General features: G+C 46.7%; 1 protein-coding gene across 5 annotated transcripts in view; it reads left to right on the top strand.

Annotated features, from left to right (window-relative positions):
* The window catches only part of DGCR2 (DiGeorge syndrome critical region gene 2), a 75,455-nt gene that overhangs the window by 39,948 nt on the left and 13,484 nt on the right, over positions 1–22,023 (top strand). For 3 of the 5 annotated variants that reach the window (XM_023528265.1, XM_011355909.2, XM_011355907.2), the window contains 4 exons: positions 6,134–6,259; positions 8,591–8,810; positions 10,519–10,595; positions 16,199–16,375. In XM_023528265.1, the coding sequence (XP_023384033.1) occupies positions 6,134–6,259; positions 8,591–8,810; positions 10,519–10,595; positions 16,199–16,375 (600 nt within the window). The remainder of the gene's footprint in view (positions 1–6,133; positions 6,260–8,590; positions 8,811–10,518; positions 10,596–16,198; positions 16,376–22,023) is intronic. The other 2 variants (XM_011355908.2, XM_011355910.2) reach the window with 1 other exon arrangement.

Raw genomic sequence — 22,023 nt, forward strand, 5'->3', positions numbered from 1 at the left:
CTAAGAACAAGTCTACTAGGTAAAGTCCAGGACTTCTTTGCAGTTCTTTCTGTTATTAGATTATTTCCTACTGAGGGTGTACAAGTCAAAAGTCACTAAGATTCATTCATTTTTTTTCTTCTATGCGATAATGTTGACATTTATTGTGTTTCTACAGTTTTAGGACTGCCTCCTCATCTTGTTGATTTAATTTATTTTTAACTTTTTTTATTGGGGTATAAATTCATGTACTCTAAAATTTACCTCTTTTTAAAATATAGTTTCATGGTTTTTAGTATAGTTACAAGGTTGTGTATAACTGAGTTATTTTTAGAATATGTAAAACATAAACAAGATTTAAAAATCGTAACTGTATAAAAAGATTCTTAGAAGAATTCCTATCCCTTTGCCCTGTTCCCACTCACAGCCTACAGGTAACTAATTTGATTAGTTTCTGGCTTATCTTTCCTTATCTTTGTTTTTGCTTTTTTAAAATTAATTCATAGGATCTTTTTCACTTTTTGTGGCTATATTACACTCCATCTTAGGGATATACCATACTTTATTTAACCAATCTCCTGTGCGTGGGCCTTTAGGTTGTTCCCATTGGTTTGCTATTAAATTTAATGCCACAATAAATAACTGTGCATATGTTTTCCCCTCCCTTGTATTGTTGGAGATGTACCTTCAAGTGAAAATTCTTAAATGTTGGATTGCTGGGTCAAAAAGGTCAGTGCATATGTAGTTTTGCTAAATAGTGCCAGATTCCCTACTTTTTTACTTTCCCAGATGTTGGCTTAGGATTTAGCTTTTGGGCCTCAAAGAAGTTTAGAGTGATTTATTTCTAAAATAAAACATTTGGAGACTCATAAATACTAAAAACTTTAAGATAGGATGCTGAGATAACAGGCTTAAACAGACATTGTCCCCAGGCAAATTACAATGTATGGTCACCTTCTCTAAGTTAATTATCACTTTGTCCTCTGTATTCCAGTTTTTAGAACTTTGTCATCTTCTTCCCAGTTCTGTTTGTCCTTGTGACTATGCCTTTTTCAAAATTCCATTACTCTTGTTTCAGTGAGTTTCAGGAGAGACTAGAAGTTAATAAGTATGTTTGTTCAATCTGATATCTTTAACCGGAAGCTTTAAAAACATTAATCTGGGATTTTCATACCTGGAGAAACCACTTGGGCCCGAGGATAAAGAAATTTTCAGACATGGACAAACTCATAAAAAGTTGCCCTACCCTTTCTTAGGAAGATAGGATCTTGAAAAAGGAGAAGGTAAAGCAAGAATGAAGATGGCCTGGGGTCGGGGAAACAGGATCCTGGTACAGGACGGCTGGGCTACACATGGACCCCAGGATCCCAGCCAGGCTCCAGCCCAGAGGGCAGCCCTCTTACTCTGGCGCTGGAACCTGGGGGGCGTAGGAGGAGCTTCCCAGGAAACAAAGGAGCCGGGAGACCCTGTTGCAGGGTTGAGTGTTTAAAATTTTTATTGCTAGCCTTTGTTATCTGCTGTAGCAGCTCAGAAAAATTGGTAGATATGCCAGAAAACCAACTAAAGTTTAAAATCGATGCAAATAGTAACTCCAGGAAGAAAACAAAGTTGTTCAAGAATTAAAATGACTTTAGTATGCTGTTTGACTCACAAGTGAAGAATACTTACATTATTACATTATTCTGCTGACTTTACAAAATTTATTCTACTCTGTTGGGAAGGTGAGTAAGAGTATATATTAGTTAAACCGTCACCTACCCTAGCATAAGTCACTGGGTAACATTTAAAGTGGATAAAACTAGAAATAGCCATGTAAACCAATTTGGAATTATGGCCATAAATATCAGAAGAAGTAAATAAAACAGGTGTCTCTGGGAAATTAGTTAGGAGCAAGCGGGCTAGGAGAAGGGGAGGCAGGGTTTTCTGTTTCATCTTGTGATGTACATATGTAAGAAGTAAGACCTTAGATGAAGGGGCTTACTCAGGTCATTCTGCTTCTGCCATATCTCTGTGGGTTTTTTGAGATGCAAGGACACAGCTTGAGTGTCATAGGACTGTCTGGTAGCTTCCCCTTCTGTCTTAGGCAACAGCAGAAGGTAAGACATTCCCTCTGTGAACTTGTGCCTGAGACATTCGTGGACCCAAGAGCAACAGGAAGGAGGGAGGTTTTGAATTTGGAGCTTACAAGTCTACCTTTTTGTAGTTATTGTTTCATTATGTATTGTCCACGTGAACGTAAAATGGGGAAACAAAAGTGCTCGTGTTGGTATTTCAGAAGCATAGGACTCAAAACCTTGGTAGGATGGAGTCAAAGATGGTGGTCATTGGGCAAGCAGACCTTTAGCTTCTTCAGTGAGCGTCTCATTAGTAAGGCCACCCCGGCCCTAGTTGGGAGGGAAAGGAATCAATTTAAAGAACATGCGTGACATGATGGAAATACCATTAAGAAGTTCATATTTTAGGCTCTCTGATGTTAGAAATCCCGCTTTGGTAAATAAGCAAGTGTTATTTGACTTATTGACATTCGATTTTTGACCTTGGTTCTAAACCTGTTTTGGTATAAAGTAGGAGAGTAATGTGTGTTCTGACACCTTGTAGTGCTAAAGGGGCTCCAGTCTGTCTCACCTTCTTTTTTCTTTGGAGAAATTACAAGCTCCTCTAGACCCTAAGCCATAGTTGGACAGATTTTAAATTTCTAGAAGAACAAATTAGAATCACTCACATTTTGTCTTTTATTGCAAATAATCCTCATTTGCCTCCAAATGCTATTAGAAAGCAAGCATGCCACTGCCTGTCTTGACTCATTTTTTCTGTTGGATTTGAGGCTCTCCAGCAGCCCCCCAGGTCTCCACGGAGGCCTGGTCTGGGAAAGCAGAAACCCTGGCATGCCTGGTGCCCCCAGAGGAGCTGGAGGCCAGGAGAGACCAGGAGAGGAGGCAGCTGCCCAGGGGATCAGACGGAGACAGACTTCGGTGGCCACGCGGTGGGGGTGGCTCAGGTCTTGTGGACTTGGAAGAGGAGCGTCCACCTCCCCTGTGTTACACTTCTGCTCTGAAGCAAGTCTCAACATTTCTGAGCCTGCTTTCTTATCTGCAAAACATTTCCCTTTTCCTCACTTTTTCAGTAGTAATGTTGGCTACTTCATGTTGGCTTCTCCTTGTCTCACATCTGCTTCCTTGGCTCCCATTCAGTCTTTGGTGGCTAGCGCTGCTCTGAAGTCCTGGCAAGGACACCCAAAGAGAGAAGAGCACAGACAGCAGCCTTAGATTCAGGGAGAAGCACTCTTTCCAAGACTTTAGGGGTGGGCTTGGGGTTGTGTTACACACTTGGGCTTGGCCCCATTTCAGTGGCCACCAGTTGCTGGATGGAAAAGGAGGGCCGAGGAGGGTGTGACCTCTAAGGGGGGCCAGGATCATCTGTTGTTTCGTTCACTGCCCACTGCTGTTCCCCATGGCTAGGACAGTGCTTGGCACACTGAGATGGAGAGAGGATGGAGGAGGAGGGAAAGTTGCTTTGGGGTGTCTGCATAACTGCACACCCTCGAGCTGACCCTAAGGGGAAAATGCTGTCTGGGTCTCAGAAGAAAATTCTTTATCGTCGGAGGCTCTGCCTCTTTTCCAGCCGCCTCTGTCTCCTGCTCTTCCAGCATACTCAGGAATCCCTCATCTGTCATCAGCACCATCCTCTCAGCCAAGCCCTTCCCCTTCTTGCTGGCAAAGGCCCGTGTCTGTCCTGGTGGGTTTCTGTGGTTGCTCGTAATGAGCACTGAATAGATGAATGATGAGGAGATGGACGTGGGTGTTTGGATAGGAAAAAAGATGATGGAAAAGAGAAGGGCTCAGAATTGCCACCCGAACCACAGAGAAGCCTGCTCAGCACAAAGGAGCTTCCTCCATCACCACTAGGCTTTTTTTCTTTAACTATTTCACCTGTTGCCCCACCCCCACCCCCACCCCCCAGGCCACAGATGGCCTTATTCCAGCATAGTCAGCATCTAGGCCACCTGGTGTTCAGTGCCCATGCAACCCAGCAGAGTGCTCTATTACCTTTTCTTTCTCTTCCCATCTCTGTCCTAGATCCATCTGTCTTTCTGTGAGCATTGTAGCCTGTTATATACCAGGTGCTGTGCTCGGTCTGGGGAAGAGGCCAAGACACAAAGTGGAATCACAGGTCTTGCTCGTTTCAGCAGACAGAAGGGAGATGTGAATTTAGGCGTAGCTTCCACCACACCCAAGCTTGTCCTCAAGCCTGTCCCAGACATGCCCGCCTTTGCCCAAGCTATGCCATCTGCCGGGACGCCCTTTTGTTCCCCTCCCTCATCTCCCAATTGTAAGTCCACCCTCCCTCAGAAGGCCAGCATGCATCTTCCTGATCCTCTGCCTGCCTCAGGAAGAGTGGAGGAGGGCTGTGTAGCACTGCTCCAGAGCCAACAGTCTCCTCCCGGGAACATTGGTGCCCGGACATATGCATGGGGCACCCCAGTCCTAGAGAGTTGGTGTCACCGGCACCTAGGGCTGGGTGTTAGAAGGGAGTAGCTGTAGCCACAGGCCGTCTTCTGCAGAGTCAGCAGCAAATGACATGGCTGTGTTGGTGGTAAGGTCACCCCAAAGACCTCGAAGATGCTTCTTCGAAGTCTTTGCTTTACGTTGAGTTTATCGCAGACGCTGGTAGCACATTTTATATTTTAGAAGGATTCGCAATCTAATGGCATCTGATCCCCATACCATGACTGCAGAGGAGCTGGAAGTACTCTCCTGAACACTCAGTGGGGGAGAGAACCAAGCTGCTAGGGCTCGTGACTGCCTAGGGTATCCGAAGGAAATAATGAAGCACACAGATTTCTGTACCAGTCTTTCAGTGCAACCTTCCGTAGAGTAATGGAAGAATGGAAACAACCTAAACTTGAACCGTAGGAGATTGTGGTAATTAAAGGAATCCATTCACGGAATACTATGCAGCCATTAAAAGTGATCTTTTTAAGCCTATTTAAGAATATGGAAAGCAGTTTATAGTCTTAAGCTTACAAAGCAAATTCTAAGATCGTGTTTGGTGTGATCCAAATATTTTTAAGGATTTATGCAGAAAAAAGGCTGGAAGGGTGGACCCTAACATAGTAATAATGGTTAATATGTTTTGTCTTAACAAGCTTTAGTATTTCTCAGATACTTTACATTGAATATTTGTTAGCCTATGAGAAAAAAATAGATTATTTATGAAATAAAAATGTTAGAGTCTGTGATACTAGCAGAACCAGACGGTTGGAGAAGCCTTAGTCAGTGGGGCTAATTGCCAGCCCCAGAGTGGAGGCTGCCCCACCCCGCAACCCCTTGACCTTGATCCATCATGTTCCTCCACCTCCCATGTCATGCCACACCCTCTTGCCAAGCCAAGCCAGGCCCACTTCGTGTGTCCTTTGCCTCAGGCCAGCCAGGCACATCAAGGCTCATGTGTCTGTGGTTCTGTTTTTGTGGCTCTGCAGACCACATTTGTCCCTGTCCTAACCTTGCACCAGGTATTTTTCACTATACACCAAGATGCCCCCCATGCAGGCAGAGTGGGGAGGAGGGCGGCTCAGGAGGGACATTGCCTCTGGCTCTCTCCTGTTCTGTGCCTTGAAGAAATTCTCTCTTCTCTGAGAGAGAAGAGAGTCATTCTCCTCTCTCAGAGGATCTGAACACAGAAAAGAGCATGGAAGGACTGACCTACAAATGACCATTAGACCAGCAGCTTCCTGTTCATACCTCCAACCATGCATTGAGGCCTGCTACACACTAGGGCCTGTGCTGGGCGCCAGGGAACCAGGCAGGAATGTATCGAGGCCCTGGCCTTGAGGCTGTGAGAAGGACCAGCAGGCAGGTGGGCAGATGGCGACTTGGGCCCAGTGCCAAGCATTTCAGAAGGGATCATACACAGTGGATCCCCCTTCGTGCTAACGGGGGAGACTCCCAGGCATTCTGGGGGCGGGAGGGCAGCCTGGGCTCTGGAAAGAATCCCCATGGGGCTAGAGCCTACTGAGAGGTTTTCAGCAGAAAAGGCTGACCCCGTGCTGTGTCAGCAGTAGCATGTTGGAAAGTTCCTCCCAGCCCCAAGTAGTCAGTCTGACCGCGCTGCTGTAGGGATGGTGCTTACTGCCCACTTCTCGTTTTGCTTTCAGAAGTGACCGGGGAGTCTCGTCCATACCATGAGAAGGAGGCTGTGGATCCGCGGCAGGGGAGGGCCCGAGGCGGCAACCCTATGCACTTCCACGCGGTGAACGGGGCGCAGGCCGTCCGCTTCAGCAGTAAGTTGCAGACCTGCCTGTTCATGAGCTAAGACTTGAGGCCCCACTTGGTTGTGTGTGGGGTGTCTTTTAAAAGGGCCCTTCAGGGCGGTCGGGAACTGTCACCCTTCTTTGTGAATGAGGCTGCACAAAGCCATCCAGGCCCTGAGTAGTGAAGCCTTGACATGAACCTGGCCTCTGGAACCAGACTGCTTGTTTTCAAGAGGTGGCTACCTCTCAGGGCTGGGCTGCAGTGGCCCTACCATAGCTGGAAACAGGCTCCAAGAGACTAGATACAGCTGATGGTGTGGGAAGTCTCTGCCTCTGTTTAAAAAAAAAAAAAAAATTTGAGTATTTAATGAATGCCCTGTGACATTAAGATTTTAAAGGAGCATAACAAAATTAAGGAAAGTCGAAAGGCAGAAAAACCACAGCCGAACAGACATGCTTAGGCATGACGAGCATACTCACTGCTGCAAGAGAAACACAGGGAATCCTAGGCCTCAGTGCTGGATGGTCATTAGTCCTCACCTCACAGACGCTCAGCCCTGGGAAGTACTTTGGAGGTCCGCTTGCACCCTGCAAGGCCACCAGTGCTCCTCGTAGCTCCAACCTCGTGGGAAGCCTTGGTTCCCCGATGGGGACTGCGAGCCAGGTAGTGGGGTCAGCCAGTCGCTGAGCCCTGACGTTGTGCTTGGCTTCGACACATACAGTCTTGCAGGGGTACAGTGTAAGCTTGGCAAGTGAGGAGACCGCACCTCTGAGAGGTCACATAAGGCGACTCCAGGACTCAGCCCCATGGACTCACAACTCTTAGTCTCATGCACTTTGGTCACTTACCTACTTTCTTTTGAATAGGTAATATTTCTGCCTAGGGAATAATGAGACAGAGTTCAAAAGATAAAAAAAGATAAGCCAATAGAAACTAATGTTCCCTCCCTCCATTGCCCCCTCTTGCTGTCTTCTGTCTCCAGAGGGCTTCCTCTGGACCCAGGATGTGGGTGAGGCACCAGGATGGAAGCCCGCACTGCCACTCGCCCAGCCGAGATGCTCGGCTGCTGCACACCTCAGTGTCTCCCCGCTCTAACCTAGAGACAGGACAGTATCCACCTACAGGGGGTATGGAAGGTTGAACACATTGTGGGAAGAAGGCTTAGAAACACACAGCAAAGGCTACCTCGTGATCCCCTGCTTCACACCCATGCCACACACTGCGCATCTCCCCTCCCCTGCTCGGTGATCCCTAAGGGCTGGTTCCTGTTTACAGGGAAGGCCTTCCTGCGTGTTCCATCCTGTGTAAGCAGGCCCTCCCCGTGGGTAGGTGATGGTGTCCTGCTGTGTTGTAGCAGTGCTGTGGTATGCCTCACTGGCTCGGGGACCAGAGTTTCCTGTCCCATAATCTCTGTCCCTCTGTTCATAAGTTACACACACATGTGCTCTAAGTAATAAAGACACAAGCATCAATCTTTAAGAAGTTTACTAGTTCCAGAGACTGTATATTTAAAAATTGCATTTTGTTAATTGACTTTGTTAAAGATTGTTACTCTTCATCAGTGTACTATTAGTTCAGAGGCAGTACCCCAGCATTTGAAAGTTCTAGGTTCTATAGAACAAGCTGTTGCCCTTACCCAAGGCTGGCCATTTGGGATGGGGGCCTTTTCAACCCTTGGGGTGGATCTGCTTGGCGAGATGTCTGGCCCGGCCTGTCTAACAGAGACGCAGGCTCCAGCTGGCTACTCGGCCTTTGCCCACCGTGGAACCACCTGGGCCTCTTTTTCTCATCTGTGGGAAGTAGGAGTTGGTCTTACAATTTCAGTGGCCCTTCCAGCTCTAATCTCTTGAGCTTGTTTTAGGCGAGTACTGGCCAGCACTCATGTGAACAGAAAAGGAGGGCCAAGGACCAGGCTCGGGAAACAGTGGGCTTGCTGGCGGGGTGGCTGGAGAGCTGGCATATTGGGGCAGCAAGGGCAGTGTAGGTGGGGAGCCTCCCTGCTCAGTCCTGCCAGGCCTTGCAGTGAGCCGGTGTGGGAGTTCTGCTGTCTTGTCAACCAGAGTTAATCAGAGAATGAAACCCACTTTACTGAACGAATTCAGCAACTAGTCTTTACTGCCAAGTAAATTAAAAGACCTTGTAGAAATGGGAGGAATCACTGAATATCGTCGTACCTTAGGTTGCATCTGTGTCTTAGAGACACTTGAGCATTACACAAAGTACATGGTCTTAGAGGCAGAGCTTTTCCTCTTGAGCCTCACTTTCCTTGTTTCGCAAGGGTGATTTCTGAGCAGCATAAATAATTTCGTTTTGGAATGAAGATCCTAATTCGGGGGGGACAATCCCCTTCCGTCCTTCATGTTTCCTAGGGAAGTGCCCGACAGGATGGCACCACTACGAAGGCACGGCTAGCTGCTATAGAGTTTACCTGAGTGGAGAGAACTACTGGGATGCCGCACAGACCTGCCAGCGTGTCAACGGCTCCCTCGCCACCTTCTCCACCGACCAGGAGCTACACTTTGTTCTGGCCCAGGAATGGGACCAGCCGGAGCGGAGTTTTGCTTGGCAGGACCAGCACAAGTAAGTTCTAGGTTGGGGACCCAGGGATCTGGGGGTCGGGCTAATGCCCACTGAGCACATGGCCGTTGGCAGCCGTGGCAGTCCTAAAGCATAGTCAACAGCTGACATCTGGAGGAGGACAGCTCCTCCTACTGGAAACAAATGGAGATCCAGGGGTTTAGAGTGGGCATTGAGAATGGGGTGGGCCTCTCAGAGGGGCAGAGACAGGCTGCTACCTTGTCACCTTGGGCCATTCTCTTTTGTTGGTCCTCCCTCTGTGGGTTCAGCTCTAGTTGCTGACCTGCAGGGGGACCAGGACTGTGTCAGGAGGGGCTGCTTGGTATGGGCCATCCTGGGCCTAGCGTGAGGGGTACGCAGATGGGTGGTAGTTCCTTTTGAGAAAGTGGGCTCTGCCAGGCCCTGTGCTCAGTGCCTTCTGGGGGCCTGCTCATTCAGTCTTCCCAGAAACACAGGAGGCCAGTGGGCGAGAAGACTGGGGCCCAGGTGAGTGAGCACATGACCATGGGCACACACTAGCTGGGGTATGCCTGTGTTCCAGCCTGGGCAGTCTGGCTCCAAAGCCTGGCTCTTGACCCCCGAGGCTATATAGTATTGAGGAAAGGTATGGAAACTGGCTGACTGCCAACATCTCCCAGGCCCCAGCTTGTGGAGACAGGTGTTTGCCAAGGCTTGTGGTATGCAGGCTCATGCTGCCCCATCCACACTGCTCTGGGCAGGAGGGTGAATTGCTGGGGTCACCAGATTGCCATTGTCCCCTCCCAGCAATGGTACAGGCTGTCATGCTGACATAGGAGCGCGATGGACTGCGTCAGGTGGGAGAGAGCTTTTAAGACCTGAGCTGTGTTTTGGCTCCACTGTCATACACCATAACACTGGCAAGTCATGAGACCGTGCTATTTCTCCTTCTGCAGCTACAAAGTGAGAAAAATATCACTTAGCCCACAGAGTGGTTGCAAGTCCATGGAGAAGCAAGAGGGCTCATCCCAGTGGGTAGGAAAGGACCCATCTCCTCAGGGTGGGTTGTATGCATGGTAGTAGGCTGACGGGGCAGAGTGGCACTGTACCAGGGTACCCTCTGTGGCAGTGGACTTGCCGATAATATTTCCAGGGCTGGGCTGGTGAGGGGCGCACACACAGCAGGTGGCCTTGACTGTCGGCCAGGTCCTCAGGCACAGCCCCCTCAGTGCTGTGACATGTACTTGGGGGCAGCTGCAGGCATGGGTAGGCTGGCTCTGATCTGGAGACCCAGTGGGAGGCCATGCACATGGTTATATCCACCACTGCACAGTATAATCATGGGTTTGATTTTTATTGAAATGTGTAATTTATATACCATAAAATTTACTCTTTTAGAGGGTACCATTCTGTGCCTTTAGTGTATTCACAGAGTTATATTCAACTGGCTCTGTGTCTACCCCAAACAGGGTTAGCCTTGCTTAGAATGTGAAAGCCATATTGGATCAACTAATAGGAACAGTCTTGGCAGGAGTTTCCCAAGATAAAACTTTTTCTGACCTGTGAAGTTGTTTAGAATTTTAATGCATTTTATTATTACAATTAAGTATCAAAAGTTTAAAAAATCATTAATGCTTTAGATGTTCAGTGCTTTAATGGACAGTGTAATTATTAAGATACGCTCACGCACAATCAGTGGCTGCTTCCCTGCCGCCAGTGGCGCTGAGGTCCTTGCATTTCTGTCCTCCTGCAGGTTGTGGGTTGGCTACCGGTATGTCATCACTGGCCGGAACCGCTCCTTAGAAGGCCACTGGGAGGTCGCATTCAAAAGTAAGCCGTTCTGGTTTTTCAAAAAGGTTGTTGAGTTTGAAATTTGGATATACCATCCTGACTAGGGGGCACGTTGCCGGGGTCTCCCCGACCCCCTCTCATTTGTAATTCCTGGCATATAGGGGTGCCTGGTGTGAAAACATGGAGAGGAATGGGCCCCAGTTCACAGAAGGGCTCTGATGACGGGTGGGCGCCCTGGGGCCAGACCCCTCTTCTAGGCTCCGTGCAGGGCTGGGGCTTTATCACTTAGTCAGATTTCTAGACCGTTCATTCTTCTTTTAAAGTTAAGGACTTTAATTGGGGTACAAAATGAATATACAAATTATGCAGCTACCATGAACCAGAGAGGGAAGGACAAGCTTCCTGGGACAGAGAAGTCCAGAATTAGAATCCAAAGCTTGAAGGAAAGCTATCAGGCAGATAAAATTAAAATAGATTGAGTGCATGTGAGAGGGTGTATGTGCGAATGAGAGTATGTGTGTGAGAGCGTGTGTGAGTGAGCGTGCCGCTTTTAGAGTTTTATGCTTAGTTCTTGGAAATACCAAAGTAGCGTGAAGGAAGCCTGGCCGGTGTTGGCACTGAGCTCCTGCCCCGCCTGTCCTTCCCCTCCAGTCGCATTGCCCCAACACAGGTTTCACACAGGCCCTGAATGTGCCCCCCTCTACTCGTCACCCAAGCCACATTCCCTGGCCCTGGCCCTCATCAGCCCTCAGCTATTGGGCTGCTCTTTGGGTCCTGTTCTTGGGTCCTGTTCTTTTTCCCCAAACATATCCCAGTCCTGCTGTTGATGTCTTAAATGTCTCTGAGAAAGAAAAGTGAGGAGTGGGGGGCCTAGGGACCCGAGGCATCTTGCTCTGTCACCTCACTGCAGAGAATGAAGGGGCATCAAGCTCAAGCAAAGGTCACCTGTTTCCCCAGCCTGGGTGACCTTGTGGTCACCAGCACAGAGGGAGCGAAGGTGCAGATAGGATCTGTGTTGAGAAGAAACAGGACCCTGGACAGCTGGTTTCCCTAGAGAGAGGCAGGGCCCCACAGGGCAGGAGGTGATGAGCCTGGCACCTGAGAAAGGGCAGGTTGTGTAGGTAGAGACCGCGGAAGCCCCAGCAGAGGGGGCCTTACCCACTGTCCCCTGCTTCTGCTTTACCCTCTGAATGTCCTAGTGAAAGCACCACCGACATTCCCAAAGTTCGTAAGAGTATTGTTTAGATTTCCCACAGGAGTAGTTGATAAATAAATGGAAGTGGCTTTTGGGTTTCCAGGCCCCAGTGTCACAATGTGCCTTGCATAGGATAATTCTTCTAGTAATTTTTCATCTGCCCTAATCACAGCTGTCAGAGGTGAATCCTAGGCCAGAGCCCAGGCCCCAGTGGAGGGTGCTGGCCTTCAGGACAGTGTAGACACTCCGGGACATGGTTATCTTCTTGATACTGGTAGTTAAAAAGAGAAATCATCAGTCTACGTGGTATGACGGCATGTTCTGAGCTAGGAGGGGCGTGGTACCCTTATCTGTGGTATGAGAATGGAAGGGCCTTAGGTGAGCTCTAATGAGCACGCTTGTCTCTGTGGCCCCATGGAGGCAAGAGAAGCGTGACCTGAAATTTAGAAAAAGATAAATGAGTGTGTCAACACTGGCAGTGGTGGTTCAGTGTGTAGGGGGCCCCAAGGCATGCCACCCACACAGGCAGTGCACTGGGGCCCTGACGTCCAGCAGTTCTGCGTGGTGCAGCGTGTGGTTGGCTGCTTGTGCCTGCTTAAATGGACTTGGGAATTCTGTTAATGATTTTAAGTAGTGGCCATAAAATGAATGTGTGGCTAAAAAAGATACATGATAACTGGCCTGGACACTTGACATAGCTCAACATTGTGAGTTGTTCTAGATTTGAAGACATTAAAGGAACATAAAACCAGATATAACGCATGAACCTTGATGGCATCCTAGATTGAGAGAGGAGTTACGAAAAACTTCTCGGGAACAGTGAGGGGAATTAAATGTGAGTTTGTAGTAGAGAGTGACTTGATTTTCTTAGACGTGACGGTAGTATTGTGGTTGTGCGATTATAGGAGATGAGTACTTGTGTGTAGGGTGTGGTGTCTGCAGGAGGAAAAGCTCCCTGGGAGAGGGGGAAGGGATGAACCAAACTGCAGGATGGAAGACAGGGCATTTGTTTACTCTGTGTACTTGAACGTTTCCATATTAAAAGTATTTCGAAGGTTTCTGCTAAGAAACTGCGGAGTGAAAAGAATGCTGAGAACACAACCCCCAGCAAACGAGAGGGTGGCAGAGCCCACCCTCCTGCTTCTAGGAGGAATGCAACCTGGTGGTACAAAATGCGATCCAGCCAGGTCTGGGAGGTTGGATGTATCACAAAGATGGCATGAAGTGGGTTTAAATCTTCGGTCTGTAATGATGAGCCCTTCCCTAAGACAAGATTGTCCTGAAAATGTTAGCTAATAGTAGTATGAAGCTACCATGGGAAAATGTTTAAAATGTTTATTTCAGCTACATCTTGTCCAACATTTTCCTGTGCATGCGTGTGGTATGTATTGGCATAGTAGCAGGTGAGTGGTACTATTGGTGAACACATATGAGGCACTCCTCATGTGCATTTTAAGTTGGAGCACTGAGCAGGGGAGGGCTCCCCAGGGCTTTCAGGAACGCAGTCCCCTGGCCTCTCCCCTAAATGGGAGGCTCTGCCTCTGGGCCCCTGTCTGCCAGCCCATCGGCCCTGCCCCAGGGTGAGACCTTGAGGATGTGACTGCAGCCGGGACCTGGCAAGCTAGAGACCAGGAGCAGCCACCATGGAGAATGCGGAGCCATCATTTTTATAACGTGTGGCCCATATTTGAAAAAAACAGATCTATGTTGCCTAGAGATTCATCCATGTTTTCCCACAAGACTCCAAGTGACTGTGTCACTTCAGCTTCTGGTTATTACACTTGGTATTTATTTTAAACATAAAAACAGAAGCATGCTGTGTGATGTGTCCACGTGTTGTGTTACTTGCTTATTTAAGATATGTTTGGGCGACTTTGTCCTTGTCTGCTCTGTGTCTCGTGTATGTACCTCTAAGGGCACATTCCTGTCACAGGTGGGCTGGGAGGATGTGGCCCTTTGGTGTCCCTTGACCCACCCAGGATCTGCCTGTGGGATCTCAGATCTAGAAGCCTCTGTCAGCAGTGAAGAAGGGACTATTGGGGGGGAAGGACCAGGCTCAGGCTGGCCTAGCAGCTGCTAGAAGGCGCAGGGCAGAGACAGTGTCCCCTGGGGTAGGTGACCGTCAGTCTAGACTCTATCAGTCTGCAGTTCCTCTTTGGGAAGGGGGCCCTGGGAATGATGTTGCCGCCTCTAGGACGGAGCATTTGTGAGGATCCCCAGGCCCCTGGTGGGCCCCAGTGAACAAGGTGAACCATAAGAGTGCCACAGTATCAAGATAGAAAGGTGAGGTCCTGCATTGGGGACGGGAGTGGGAGAAGTGATTCTTCCAAGCCAAGGGAACAAGGGGACAGAGACAAGGAGGTGGGAGTGGCTGCCTGATGGGTGTGCAGGAGAGATAAAGGCAGAGAAATGAGTAGGGGTCTGCAGGTGGGAGATGGCACAATGCCTACATGGCTCCTGGGATGACTGCAGTGCCTTCCTGCAAGATGTAGGTCCTTCAGGCGGAGCAGGACGTTGATGGCAGAGGTTGTCAGGAAGTAATGGCAGGCCCTGGAGAGGAATCTGCTAGAGCTAGAGACATGTGGGCCCTCCCTAACTAACCCCTCTCACACCGTACTCCCTTTCAAACATGTCCAGAATCTCATCATTTGTCCCCAGGTGACATCTACCAGATCCGACATCACTCACCTAAATTACCTCAGCCACCGCCATCAGCCTGGTCTCCTTGCTCCCACCCCCACCCACTCCATCCTCCTCACATGGCTGCCTGAGGGTCCTCCTCCGCCCCCACAAAGGCACAGTCCTCACTGAGACCTGCAGTGGGTTTTCCAGCTCTGCCCTCCACTCCCACCACGCCCTTAGCCCTTCTCTCCAGCCACAGGGGTGCCTGCTCTTCCCACATGCTCTTGCCTCGGGCCACCTTTGCTCCCACTGAAGCCCTCCCTGAGCTGCTGCTTCCCTGCTGGGGGGGCGGGGGCACTCTGCTGCAGAAGAAAGGAACATAGCTGCCCTGCCCTTGGCTAGCGTCTAGGACCTGATGGGGAGTAGGTGGAGCCTGCTCTGCTAGGACTGCAAGAACAGTAGGATTTATGGTGAACACCTGCTTTCCTTGGCGGGCCTGGAATTACGGTGGGCAGGGGGTTGACACCCAGGCTTCCCTGGGCGGAAACGCCGCATGTTGCAGCACTGCTGGCAAAGGCCCACTCCTTGGCACCTTCCCTCAGGCAGGGCGAGCTCCAGGGAAGCCTGGCTTCCTCCAGACTCCATCTGAGCTGTCCTTTCCCTGGTGTATCTTGCTGTGTCTCTGTAATAAATCTTAACCATAACTATGGCTAGATGTGGGATCCCTTGAGTAAAGCAGTGAGCCTGTGGATGGCGTGGGACCCCCAACGCAAGCAGTGTCAGGAATGTTGCTGCACCCCCTCCCTCCAGCTTCTGTTCCCATATCTGCTCCAAGGCCTGCCCTCACCTCCATGTTCCAGCTTTGTTCTCGCTGTAGCAGCCATGAGCTTCCGACATGTATACTTCACTTATTCTGTTCATCATCTGTCTCTGCCCTTTACAACCCCCACTCAGATGTTGGCTCCACAGAGCAAGGATCTTTGCCCGCTGTCGTTTCCCAGTCTGCCCTGAGTACCTGTGTCCAGGATTGGGGCTTGCCAATATTCGTTCAGTCAGAGGGAGAGTGATTAGGAGGCTGTATTAGATTCCTGGGTCCCAGAAGAAAGGCTTCGAGGTTCACGGCCCTCTCCCCCAACATCCCTACATCCCCACCCTGAGCTGCGAGGGAGTGTGATATCTGATCACCTCATCCCCAACTTGGAAGGCAAGAGCTGAGAGGATGACAAAGAGTCTCCCTGGAGCTGGAGGTGGGTCCCAGAGAGCCAGCATTTTCCAAGAGTTCACCCTGCCAGTTAGTGCTCCTGGCACGTGTGGGAGCCACAATTCTGCCTGAACTGTGTATTCCTAGCAGGTGCGGTGGGCACCATCAAGTCATTCTCCATTTATCAGTTGATACTCTGTTTTAAGGGAGAACCTTCCCGTCCCTGCCTCTATTTATTTGTTCATTTTATCCATATGAACTCATCACTGTGTTACAACCCATTACTTCACTCAGTCTTCATGTTGTTGCTCTACCTTTAAATGTCCCCGGCAAAGGGCAGTCCTCCCCTGGCTCTCGGTCCCGTATGACTTGTTCATGTGCTTGCCTCCCCGGCTTCACAGGAGCTCCCCCCGTAGTCCAGGTGCCCAGACCCACTTTCAGAGGAGCTAAGGGAAGTCATGAGTGAACGAATGCCTTAATGCAGTATAGCTAAGACTTAGCAGTCCATGAGCTCTTTGATTAATAGTCAGTTTGGGAGGGCCTCGGTCCTTGTGAAGACTGCGCATGATTGGGATGTTGACATTATGTTGTAATGGCCAGCCCTCATTTTCGTCTCACCAACAGGTTCCTCAGAGGTGTTCCTTCCCCCAAACCCCATCTTCGCCTCAGCAATGTCAGAAAGTGACAACATGTTCTGTGCCCAGCTCCAGTGCTTCCACTTCCCCACCCTCCGCCACCACGACCTGCACAGCTGGCATGCTGAGAACTGCTACGAGAAGTCTTCGTTTCTGTGTAAAAGAAGTAAGCCACCTTGAACCTGATTTCTCTGGTGAGCCGTAGGGAGCAGTGCTTCTCGTGAGTGTGGCTTTCTACTTTCTGGACTTTGATGTCGACCATGAGTGAACGTACCTGTTTTATAGTGGACAGCAGGCACACTGTGCCTGGCTCACACTTTACTCGGAAGGTGCACAGGTGCCTTGGGGTTGAAGGCAAGAGCTTGGACTGGGGCCCAAGGCGAGTATGAGCCTGGCTGGCCTGCTGCTTAGCTCTATTGCCATCCCTGGCCCTCATTTCTCTTTCCCAGGATAGAGGCAGTGATTCCTGCTCTTCTCAGCTTGGTGTTGTTAGGGTACTAAATGAGAATGGTGACAGGAGTACTTGCCAAATATCATGGTATCTAGGAGCTTGTGACTCCCTTGGTCACCTCCCCTGCTTTCTGCTGTCCTGCTAAGATCCCTCACTCTGCTTCTCTATTTGCCCTGTCTGGACCACTCCCTTCTTCAGTCTGCGGTGTCACGAGTCTTTCCCTGTCCTTCTGCCAGCTCTCTTGCCCACATTCCACATCGAGGTCTCTTCCAGCTTTGGGGGTTCACAGTGTGGTTGTGCTGATCAAAGGCAGGGCTCCCCGACCTCACCCAGTCCCTTCTGCTATGGATGGAGGGTGGAATCGTGCCCAGATGCAGCCTGTGAGGCAGGGGCGGGTTGTTATTCAATTTTCATATGCTTAGAGCATTTTCCTTGTATCTTTCTGTTATTGATTTTGAGTTTGATTCCATTATAGTCAGAGAATGAGTTCCGTATGGTAACCGTTATTTTAAGTTTGTTGTATATTTTATGCCCCCAGATACTGTCTGTCTTGGCGAATGTTCATGGATGCTTCAAAAATGTGTTTTTTGCTGTTGAGTGGGGAGAAAGTAAGGCGGTGGCGGGGGAGAGCGTGTGTGTGTGTGTGTGTGTGTAAGAGAGAGAGAGAAAGAGAATTAGATCTTATTGGTTGATTGTGGAGGTCAAATATTCTATCTTCGCCAATGTACTGTCTAGGGATTCTGTTGATTGTTGAGAGGGAGGCATCGAATTGTGGAGTTGTCTACTTCTCTTTTTAGTTCTATCAGTTTTTATTTTACAAGCTGTCCTTTTGACATGTCCCCATCATTATTTGAGCATTTCCAGATTCATTTTATTATACTCTAGAATCATCCTTTTCTCCAAGGAGCCTTAGAGGACCTGTGCACTAGTTATGCTCATTGCTTTTACATCATCTCAGTGGACAGAACTAAGATGTTAGTGTGCATGCGTGTGTGTGTATACGGATATCTTGGATATTGATTTTAAATATTGGTTTAGTTTCTTTAATGATTATAGACATATTCAAGTTTTCTAGTTATTTTTGAGTCTGTTTTGGTAAGTCGTATTTAGGGCATTGCCGATGCGATCTAAATTTTCTAATTCATTGTTGCAAAATTCTCTTAGCATTCTTTTATGATTTCTTGAAGCATTTTATGTCTGTCATTATGACCTCCTTTTAACTTCTAATATTATTTTTATTTTCTTCCTTCCCTCTTGCTCAGTCTTGCTTGGGTGTTTGCCACTTTGGTTCGTCTTTATGAAGAACCAGCTTTGGGTGGTAATAGATTCTCAGTGCTCTGTATCTGTTTTCTGTGCCATTAATTTTTGCTGCCAATCTCTATCCTTTTACTGTCATTAGGTTTATACTTTTTTTAACTTCTAGAGTTAGATTCTTGACTCCTTAATTTTTAGTATTTCTAATAAGCAGCACTTAAGCTTCAGTTTTCCCTCTACATACATACATACAAACAGTAAAGTGCCAGATCTTCAGTGCAACCACTTCCCAGATCAAGATGTGGAATGTTTCCAGCACCCCAGAAGAAGCCTCCTGCCTCTGCCTAGTCAATATATTTACCATCTTCCCAGAAGCCATTCTGTCATAGGTTAACCATAGATATATACTGTATTTACTAATGGTCTCTAATTTAATGTTGTGGTTTAAATGTACTGTGATCAAATAAGATGATATTTATGTTCTTTTTTCTTTGTAAGAATTTGTTTTGTGGCCTTGAATTGGGTTTATTTTTGTTACCGTTTTGTATGTGCTTGAACTCTGGGCTGTAGGATTCTTTATACATTTATTAACTCAAGCTTATTGATAGTATTACTCTATGTTTTCTGGCTGCATGATATATCAGTTGTTGAAAAACATATCATACTATCTCACTGTGGATGTTGATTCATCCATTCTTTCCTGATATTTTCTAATTTTAGCTTTATCTGCCTTAAGATTAAGCCCTTAATCATTGTTATATCTTCTGGTGAATTAAACCTTTATATTATTAAGTAATGATGCTTTTTATCCATAGTAGTTTCTCTTCGTTTTACTTAAATTCAGCTTCTTTTCCAGCGGCTTTTGGAAAATGGTGTTAAAAGAACACGCTTAATTGTCAGATAGCCAGAGTGTTTAATCCAGGTTTGGCCTTGAGCAAGTTTCTTGAGCTCTGTCCCTTGGGTTCCACATCAGGGAAAGAGGGTAACAGAGCACCCACTTCACTGTGTTGTGTTGGGAGAAATTAGTTAACATGTACAGTGTGAAGAACACTCCTAGTTGTATGAAAAGCTCTCAATATATAGTAACTTTATTATTATTACATGATATTTTTGTGTTAGCTTTGTGCTCTTTTAATTAAATATTTAAGTAAATTTTTAGCATCTTATTTTGAACTATTTACTCAAGAATTTTTTTGCTTCTTTTTTTCTCTTTTCCTGACTTCTGTGGAATTAGTCAGCTTTTCTCAAGTCTCTTTTTTTCCTATACTAGTTCATAAATTATATATGCCTATCCTTTTGGTGGTTACTCTTTCATTTTTTAAAGGGCATAATTGATTTTTTTCTAAATCTAAAGATAGTGTCTCTAACTTCCTTCCGAATAATATAAGGATCTTATATTGCTTTAGCTCCAAGAGTTCCCCAGCTTCTGACTTGCAGATACTTAATTTGTTTTTACACTTTTCAAATGAATCATTTATTGTTTTATGAAATAAATATTTATTTAGATTTCTCCTCATGTTTATCAGTTTCTTGCTTACTATTTCTTCTTGCATCTTAATTCTTCCTTCTGGGTTCAGTTTTATTCCTCAAGTACATGTTTCAAGAGCTGTTTGAGATGAGTTAGTGCTATACTCTTAGTCTCTGTATGAAAAATCTGTACAGTTGACCCTTGAACTACATGTATTTCAACTTAATAGACCCACTTACACGTGGACTGTAGTTTTGATGCATGGTTGGGAATCACAGATGCAGAGGCCCAACTAAATTATACATGGATTTTCTACTGTACAATGGGTCAATGCCCCTAACCCCCTTGTTCAAGGATCAACTATTAAACTTCCTATCTTCCTGTTCCACAAACAGGCTATGTGCACTCCACCCAGGTAGCGAGGTGCATCAGTGTAATAAGATTGGCCTTTGCCATAAGTTTCCCTTCTTGCCTTTCCTTGACTGTGACCTAGTGACATTCAAATGCTCCAGTGAAATCCCTTCGTGCCTTCGCTTGTGTACTCCACCCTGACTCCAGATAAAGGCACTTGCTGCAGATTCTCGCACATGTGTGCATGTCCTCATTCTCTCTCCCCATCTCTCCCCTCTCTCCCTGTCTCTCCCCGCTCTCACCCCCTCTCTCCCTACCTCTCCCTCTCCCTCAGTTCCCCATTCACTTGGTTGAGCCATGCCTTTGGTTCTCCTCCCATGTGACCCTCTCAGCCTATGGTGACTGTCTCTCTAGAGCCTATAATAAACTTTGTTTACTGAGTATAATAAACTATGTTTTCCTGAGCCTTCCTGTGCCCCCTCTTGTCACCACAACTGACCTTTGCCTAAAAGAACACAGAATAGTAGGTAATCTTCATCTTTCTTGTTACTTTTGTGAGGTTCTCTTTCTTGATACACTAAGGTTTCATTACATTGTGTCTAGCTGTTTGTTTGTCATTTTAGGATGCGGGAAATTTATCTGTTTAATTATGCGAAAGTCAGCCATTATTTCTTTTTTGAATAGCTTTATTGAGATGTAATTCACAAACCTTATAATTCACCCATTTAAATGTACCTACCAATCAATGTTTTCTAGTATATTCACAGTGCAACCATTGCCACTGTCTAATTCCATATACCTATATATCTTGCCATATACATGTTAGAATCAGCTTTAGATTTATACTGGTTTAGTTTTAGTTATATGTGGAAAATTACTTTTATATACCCTTTATTCCCTTTCCCTCTTTTGTGATACTGTTATTAGATACATTATACCTCTTAGCGTTACCAGCCCAACAATACATTGTTGTAATTACCATCTTCAGTCATTTCTTCAATACACTTTTGTTTCCACATACCTCCTTTGTGCTGTTATTGAAATATATAATACATATACATTTCTACATGTTATATATAGGCTGGTCACTGTATTATACACATATTATTTGATACAATTAATTTTTTAGTCAGTTAAGAGAAAGAAAAATACTCATTAATACTGTCTTTTATAATTATATCATTACCTTTTCTGGTGCTTTTTGTTTTCGTGTATGGATTCAAATTACTCTCTGAGAGACACTTGCTTTTAGCCTTAAGAACTTCCTTTGATGTTTCTAGTAAGGTGAGTCTGAAAGCAACAAGTTATCTAAGTTTTTGTTTATCTGGGAAAGTCTTTATTTTGCCTTCATTTTTTTGAAAGATAGCTTTGCTGCATATAGGATTCTTGGTTGACAGTTTTTTTCTTTGAACACCTTCAATGTTATCTCACTTCCTCTGGCCTCTGTTGTTTTCTACTGAGAAGTCAGCTGTTTATCTCATTGGGGTTTCCTTATAAATAATGAGTTGTTTTTTACTTACTATTTTTAAAATTTTCTCTTGCCTTTGACTTTCGGCATTTTCACTGTGGTGTGTCTGTCTGATGTGTTAGGTCTTTGCATCGACTCTTTTGGAGTTTGTTGCACTTCCCAGATGTGTAGGTTTTTTATTTTAATGAATTTAAAATCTTCAGTCATTATCTCTTTAGATATGTTTTCTACTCCTTCGTCTCCCGTCTCTTGGCCCTCTCGTTCTGTGTATGTTGGTACACTTGATGTATCCCGCATTGTTCTGAGGGCTCTCTCATTTCTCTTCATTCTTTTCTTCTCTGTTCTAGCAGAGAACAGTTTTATGTGAGTTTCTTGCCCTGGAAGTTCTTGGCTACATGAGTTACATAGATTTGACTCTAGTCTTAAGTGAGGCACAGACCCGTGGTTGTAGAATTCCTAAAGAGTTTTTCTAGACATTCCTACCCACATTTAGAGACTGGAACAGACTTCCTTCTCATGTCCCTTTGTCTTTCACTGAGCACACGTTTCTTTGGAGACTGTCCCTGCCTCATCTGGCGTCCCTTCCCCAGGCATCTATCATGTGTGCCTGCTAGCTTAAGGCTTTGAGTTGTCAGCTCCCTCCTATATCTGGCCATGGCCATTTGTCTTCCTCTAGTCTCAGGTCAACCCTGCACAGAGTTTACTGTGTGTGTCTCCGAGTGGACCGTCTTCCCAAGCAGAACCAGCAGCTTCTTAGGCAACTCATTCAAGATACATTCTGATTTTATTTTTATGAATGTATATATGTATGTATGTATGTAT

The sequence above is a fragment of the Pteropus vampyrus genome, unplaced genomic scaffold (assembly GCF_000151845.1).
Source record: "Pteropus vampyrus isolate Shadow unplaced genomic scaffold, Pvam_2.0 Scaffold23, whole genome shotgun sequence".
In the NCBI taxonomy this organism is placed as follows: domain Eukaryota; kingdom Metazoa; phylum Chordata; class Mammalia; order Chiroptera; family Pteropodidae; genus Pteropus; species Pteropus vampyrus.